The sequence below is a fragment of the Mustela nigripes genome, chromosome 5 (genome assembly GCF_022355385.1).
Source record: "Mustela nigripes isolate SB6536 chromosome 5, MUSNIG.SB6536, whole genome shotgun sequence".
Classification (NCBI taxonomy): Eukaryota; Metazoa; Chordata; class Mammalia; order Carnivora; family Mustelidae; genus Mustela; species Mustela nigripes.
The window spans coordinates 147,158,193-147,165,125 of record NC_081561.1 but is presented as its reverse complement, the minus strand read 5'-3'; the positions used below and the strand labels follow the sequence as shown (position 1 = coordinate 147,165,125).

Here is a 6,933-nt window from a genome sequence, read left to right as displayed (position 1 = left end):
GAGAGGAGGAAGAAGGTCCCGTGCTGCGTGTGTGATCACGACGCCGCCGTGCTGCGTGTGTGATCACGACGCCGCCGTGCTGCGTGTGTGATCATGACTTAGATGGTTATGCAGAGTCTCCCACCAGGATTTCTTGAGTAATTTTAAGCCTGGAGGGAGGCCTCTATCCCCGCACACTCACTGCTGCCTTTGGAAGAGTTCATTTCTGTTCATCCTTGGGCCTCGTCTTATACACAATGTCTACAGGGAGTCCCGCCTTTAACGTCTTCGAAACAACAGACTGAATCCGCGAGTGCGTCTGGTTCCGCGGCTCGGATGTGTTCATAAGTGGGAAGGATGAACACTGAGTCCCTGTGTGGAGAACGTTCCTGACCGTGGGCAGGTGGATTCGGGATCCGCGGCTCCTGCTTCTCCTTAGAGACATGCTCCAGGCCACATTTCAATTTTGCCGAGCCTGTCCCTGGGTGAGGACCTGCCGAGCCCCTCCACGGGCCAAGGGCTGGTTTCACAGCAACTGAGTCAGAGCCTGCGGCTCGGCTGTCTACGCAGTGCGGCTGTGAGGGGATGTCCACGACCCCCGGTCCACGGAGAACAGCCGCCAGCTGCCCTGTTTGGGGGCAGTGAGCAGGGGAGAAAACCACGTGACACAAAGCGTGGCGGGATGAGGACGATGGGATTGTCTGTAAGGATCGGAAAGCAGCCCCAGGAGAGTGAACTACAGGAACCACATGACAAGCCCCGCAGATCACGGGGCCTTCTCAGGGAGGTCCGGAGAGCTGTGGCCTGTGGGAAACAGGAACAGAGCCTCGGGGAGCAAGAGTGACCCAGAGGCCAGTGCGGCCATGACCGGGGCCCGGATGGGACGGGGGCTGCCACAGGAGTGCGCTCCCCATCAGAGGCACTAGAATCAAAAGGACAGAGGCCAGTGGACCCGTCACAAGCCACTTCATGAGCGCAGAAAGACCTAGGCGCCGCAGCCACAGGAGCAGGCCCGGGGCCACAGCTGGGCACCAGGAGCCCCCGAGGATGACTGGACGACTCGGACGGTCTCCGCGATCCGGGCCACAGCCGGACGGACCGCAGAAGGGCTTCCCCTGCACTCAAGGGGAATCAAGGCACGGAGACAGGATGGACAACATTAAGTGTCCACACGGAAGATGCTCGAGGTCCCCGCCCTGGGAGCAGTCGCAGCCCCGCTGCCCCCGAGCTCTCCTCTGCGGCCTTGAATCCAAAGGGACGGAGCGACAGCTCTGGGGTCTGACGGGGCCCCAGGACTGTCCCAGGCCTGAGCCCCTCGCCCCGCGCCTGTGTTTGTCTTTAATGTGTGAACTCTGTCAGGAAACCGTATGCTGTCTTGCACCACAAAGCACACAGACTGTCTAGTGAGGACGGATTTGGTTCCTGAGTGCGTTTCAGTGGACAGCCGTCCGCGCCCGCAGCCCGGAGAGCAAGCCGGAGCTCAGGCCCGGAGGGCTGGCGGCCTGTGGCCACAGGACAGTGGCCTCAGCCACGGGCACAGCCACATGCACTCAGGAAAAACATACCTGTGTCTTTTCTACAAGCCAGAGGTGCCCCCAAACAACCCAACGTCCTCAAAAACATTTTTAATGGTGAGGAGTCCACAGAATTACAAAATCAGCTTTAAAAGCCATACTAAAACGAACTGGCTTTCTTTCAATGGGGGAGACAGACCAACTGGGGACAGAAAGGGTTTGCTGGGAAGCACCCTTCTTACATTTTAGGACTTGCCAATGCTTTTGGCAAAACTCTGCTTCACCAGTGAGGGAGACTGAGCCCCGGAGAAGGATGGAATGAACAAAGGTGAAGAAAACCCACCAAAATGCGCGCTGTGATTAATGCTTGAGGTTTCTATGTTCACACACACATTACTTGTGTGCATATGCATAATACATATTATATTCCACACTGAGCACAAAGTATATAGCCAGAAAGTAAATGAAGTTCTTCTCCCCAGAGAAGAAGGGTCCCACAACGCTGTCCCCGGTGCCCACTAGCCCTGAGCCTGTTGGGGCATCATCGATACCTTCTAAAAGACAAATGGTTTTGTTGCTTGGGAAGGGTGGAAGCTGGGGAAACTGCCTCTCTGGGAACTGAGGGGTGTGTGTGTGTGTGTGTGTGTGTGTGTGTGTGTGTGTGTTAGATTTCTTGTAAAGTGTTCATTAAGTTATTTTGGGGGTAACCCTTTGCATCCTGAGGCCCAGCCATAGGACCTTTTACTCCAATAGCCGGGCTTCCCAAGCAGAGGCAGACATTGGGAACGAAACAGCCAAAAGTGCTTCCTCCCCCCCAAGGGAGGAAGGGGGATCCTTTACAGCTGGGCCTGAGGAAGTTTTTGGCTGTAAACTGTCATGCACCACAGCCTTCACTGAAAAGCCTGGAGAGTGGAGACGCTTGTCCTGAGAAGCAAGGAACAAAGATTCAGAAAACGAGGCCGAGAAAGGTGGGGGGAGAATAGGTAGGGAGGCCAGGAGAGCCCCAGAGGGACGCGGAGTCAGTAACTCCAGCCTCGATCTGCCGGCAAGTGGGGCTACATCTCTGGGTGGTGTCCTTGAACACTTCGGACTTTGTTTGTGGAGGGTAAAAATGTCATTGCAAACGTTTGAAATTTAACTTTCTTTCCCTGGGCTTTTGTTCTTATTTGGTGGTGCTCACTGCTGTTAGGGGGCCCGCTGAGGTCAGAGCCAGCGTTCTGGATGGATCTGAAAACTGTCTGGCATTGGTGAGCTCTTTTGGACTTGGGGGAGACAACCCCAGGGCGGCCAGGGAGAGAGAGTGGGAGCCTGAGGCTGGGAGGGGGCGCCTCCCTTCCCACCTGGGCGTGGGGGCCCCACCGGCCCCACCGGCGACCCCGCCCCCGCCCCCGCCCCCACACCCAGCCTTTCACCTTTCCTCCAAGGGCGGGAGCTCGGGCGGTCTCAGGCCAGAGAAATGACCTTTGAGACACTTTTATTCCCTTAGGAAAGACGCACTCACAAGTCCCCCAAATGCCCGTGGCCAGAAGAGCCGGATGGAGGGCGGCTCAGGAGGGTCCGCGTGTCAGGGGCGAATGAGGTCCTTCTGGTGCCTCTTTCCAGAAGAAAAACTCCCCCACTCCGGTCATCCCCTCGGGTATCGCAAGCATCTGAGACAACAAAAGAAACTGAGAAATGTCGATAGTATCGAGGCGCGCTGGGCTTCCAGACTCTCCAGTGCTCCTTTGGAAAGGGGCGCAAAATCAGCCCTGGAAGCATCCTCACTCCAGCTGGTGGGGGGCGGGGGCAGCAGGCCCTTAATCCCCGCGCGGGCTCCCGGAAGCAGAGGCCGGGGTCGTCCGCCCCCCGGCCGGGATCCCTCCCGCGGCTTGGCGCGCCAGGCGCAGGCAGGAAAGGGGTAGCCCGGGCGCACATTCCAAGTCCTTCCGGGAGACCCCCTAGCTAGGGCGCAGGGCTGTTCTTAATGGGGCGCTTCCCCCCTGCACTGGCTGTTCCCGTAGGGTGCGGGGGTGGGTGCGCGCGAAGACCTGGAAACAGTCTGGAACCACACGTTCAGGCTAGAGTGGTGACCCAGGGCTTCCGAGGCTCACGGCCAGCGCTCGGAGCTTCTGCTTCCTCTTCTCATCCTGGGCTCCAGTTTCGGGAGAAATGTTATTGTTTAAAGAGACCTTATTGAACTATTTCCTGCTCATTGTCACCTTTCCTTCCCTCTCCCCGCGGAGGTTCTCACCGAAAGGTAATAAACCACCCGCTCCCCACACCGGGGGCCGCGGCGGCCGGTGGGGCCTGGCAGGGAGGCGCACCCCAAACCCTGCTCTCCCGAGAGCACCCTGGCCAGCCCCTTCTCACTCCCACCTTCCACAGAAACAGATCAGCCCACAGAAGCCACGCAAACCTCGCCATCAACGTCCTGTTTTCACACGGGAAGCGGGAAAACTTCCTAAACGGGCTCTTTTGGTTGAATTTTGAGTATTTCCCAGTGCGGGCCTGGAGCTCAGCCTCGGGCAGAGACTCCGGGCGCGGGGCTCCCCCTTCCACACCCGCGAAGGCGCGAGAACCGGGGATGGGGGGCGCCGGGGTGGGCTGCACGGTGTTAGCGCAGCCACCTGCAGCGCCGCGGGGCGAGGGACGTGTCGGGACCGGACTCCGCGGTGGAGCGCTGAGCCTTCAAAGGAGGGAGACCCGCGGGACCCGGACGAAGCCGACAGGGCGCGCCCTCCGCTAGGCTGGGCTCGCCGTGCGCCGGCGGGGCGCGGAGGGCCTCCGGCCGGGCGCAGGTGAGCCCGCGGTGGGGTCCAGGCTGGCAGCCGTGCGAGAGCTGGGGCGCGTCGCCGGCGGCCAGGCTGCCCCTCGGGGACGTGCGGGCCGGGGCGAGCTCGGGCGCCCGGCTCCTCCACCACCCCCCGCGCCCGCGGCCCGCCCCGCCGCTTTGATGGAGGTGCAAACATTTGGGGGAGGGCGGAGGTGTCGGGGCTGGGCCCGGGCGCGCGGGGCCCGGCCCGGGATTTGCATGAAACAGGCGCGGGAGCCCATTGTGGGCCCCCGGGCGCCCCAGCCCGCCGGCCGGGTCTGAAATGGCCGCGCGCGGCCAATGGGCAGCTGTCCCCGCACTTCAAAGGGCGCGCGGCCCAATCCGCCGGCCCCCTCCGCGGCCGCCGCTGCTCTATTTATGGGAGGGGACGCAGTTTCTGGCCCCGGAGACCTACCCTGGCCGCGCCGCGCGGGAGTTCAAGTGGAGTCACTTTCCCCCTCGCCCCGCTCCCCGCCCCCTCCCCCCCAGATCTCGGCGCGCGCCCTCCGCCGCGGCCAGTGCCGGGAGCCCCGGCGCCGTCTCGGGAACGCGGCCGCTGACCCGCGTGAAGGTGGCTCTCGCGTAGCGAGTCGGGGCTTGGGGGGCGGTGGGGAGGGGCGGGCGGGAGGATGAGCTCCCCGGGCGCCGAGAGCGCGGGGAAGAGCCTGCAGTACCGCGTGGACCACCTGCTGAGCGCCGTGGAGAGCGAGCTGCAGGCGGGCAGCGAGAAGGGCGACCCCACGGAGCGCGAGCTGCGCGTGGGGCTAGAGGAGAGCGAGCTGTGGCTGCGCTTCAAGGAGCTCACCAACGAGATGATCGTGACCAAGAACGGCAGGTGGGCGCGCCGGGAGAGGGGAGAGGGGAGAGGGGCGTGCGCCCCGGGGGGCGGGGCCAGGGTAGGTCTCCCGGGCCGGCGGCCGCGGGGCGGGGCTCGCGGGCGGTGGGGGGGGGGGGGGGGGGGGGGGGGAGGCCTGGGGCCAAGCTCCCCGCTGCCCGACGGTTTTCTCCTAGTGGGGGTCTTCTTGCTCCTCTCTCTCTCTGCGACAGAGCCCAGCGTCGGCCCCTAATTGTCACTCTCTGGGGCTTTCTCCGCCGAAGTTGGGAGAAGTCTCCCAGACCCGCGCCCTGCCGGCTCGCTCGCGGGCACCCTGGGCTGGGTCCTTTCAAACCCTGCCTCCTGGGGCCGCGGGGTAGTGTGGAGACGCTGGGGACTCAGGGGGACTCCGGGAAGGGGGCTGCGGAGCTTTTCTTTGCCCCCAAATGACAGATGCCTCTGTCCCAAGCTTCCTGCCTCACATCAAAAGGTCTAAAGCCTCAGATCCGGGGTCGAGAGCTGCCCCCCTTCCTTTGCAGGAGGATGTTCCCGGTGCTGAAGGTGAATGTGTCTGGCCTGGACCCCAACGCCATGTACTCCTTCTTGCTGGACTTCGTGGCTGCTGACAACCACCGCTGGAAGTACGTGAACGGAGAGTGGGTCCCCGGGGGCAAGCCCGAGCCCCAGGCGCCCAGCTGCGTCTATATCCACCCGGACTCGCCCAACTTCGGGGCCCACTGGATGAAGGCGCCCGTCTCCTTCAGCAAAGTCAAGCTCACCAACAAACTCAACGGAGGGGGTCAGGTGGGTGTAATGGAGGGGGTGGTGGTGGCGCGGATGGCGGCGGCAGGGGGGGAGAGGGACTTCCTCGTGGTGGAGGGGACCTGCTTGAGCGGGAGGTGACATCTGTCCGGGAGAAACATCACAGCCTTCCTCTGTTAAGCCATCAGTGTTGTTTATAGTAACCTGATGAGGGCAGCACCAGGGCGCAGAGCTGGAGAGGGGGTCGGTGCTGAGCTTCACCTTTGGAGACTCAGGGGGTCTCAGGCTTTGGAACTTGCGCATTGAAGCCTTCAGATTCCCTAGGGGCAGACAAAAGAGCAGCCTTGGTGTTCAAGGGGCACTTTCAGGCTCAACCTGCACCACGGTGTTTGCTGCGTGGTCTGAACAGACTTGTAGATTTGTCCTCTTCTAAGGGTGGCTTTACTGGGGCGTTTTTACTGGGAGACCCCATGTTCAAGCAAAGCACAAACCAGCTCTGGCTTTTAAAGCGTCTCTAGCGTTGCTGGGAGCTTCAGAACGTTAATGCAGCAGGTCAAAGGATCTCAGACGGGCATTCATTGCCTTTCCCGTTGTGGAGCACCTCACACTCCTTTTCCTAAATCAGTCGTGGGAAGCGGCACCTGGAGGGAAACCCACCAGCCTCCGCAGCAAAGACACTTCCTTGTGAGTGACAGCGTCTGCTGCTCCTTGGACATGCTTCTGTCCTCAGCAGCAGGGCAGATGGATGTCCTGTGATCTGATGGTCTTGTCGGTGGGCTTCCCGCAGATCATGTTGAACTCCTTACACAAGTACGAGCCCCGGATCCACATAGTGAGGGTAGGGGGCGCACAGCGGATGATCACCAGCCACTGCTTCCCTGAGACCCAGTTCATCGCCGTGACCGCTTACCAGAACGAGGAGGTGTGCGGGCGGGGTGGCGTGGGCCCTGGGAGGTCGTGAAGAATGCGGACAGCCCATGTGTTGGCGGACTTTAGACAGAAAAGTTTCGCCTTTTCAAGTAATCTGTTATCTCCATCAGACTGGGGCGGAGGGAAGAAGTTCTAGAAGTGCT

The 6,933-nt window shown here is 61.6% G+C and overlaps 1 protein-coding gene across 3 annotated transcripts in view; it reads left to right on the top strand.

The window, feature by feature from the left end:
* Positions 1 to 4,913: 4,913 nt before the first annotated feature.
* TBXT (T-box transcription factor T) overlaps positions 4,914 to 6,933 on the top strand; it is an 8,704-nt gene continuing 6,684 nt past the window's right edge. For all 3 annotated transcript variants that reach the window (XM_059399299.1, XM_059399298.1, XM_059399297.1), the window contains exons 1-3: positions 4,914 to 5,119; positions 5,638 to 5,902; positions 6,648 to 6,782. In XM_059399299.1, coding sequence (XP_059255282.1) covers positions 4,914 to 5,119; positions 5,638 to 5,902; positions 6,648 to 6,782 — 606 coding nt within the window. The remainder of the gene's footprint in view (positions 5,120 to 5,637; positions 5,903 to 6,647; positions 6,783 to 6,933) is intronic.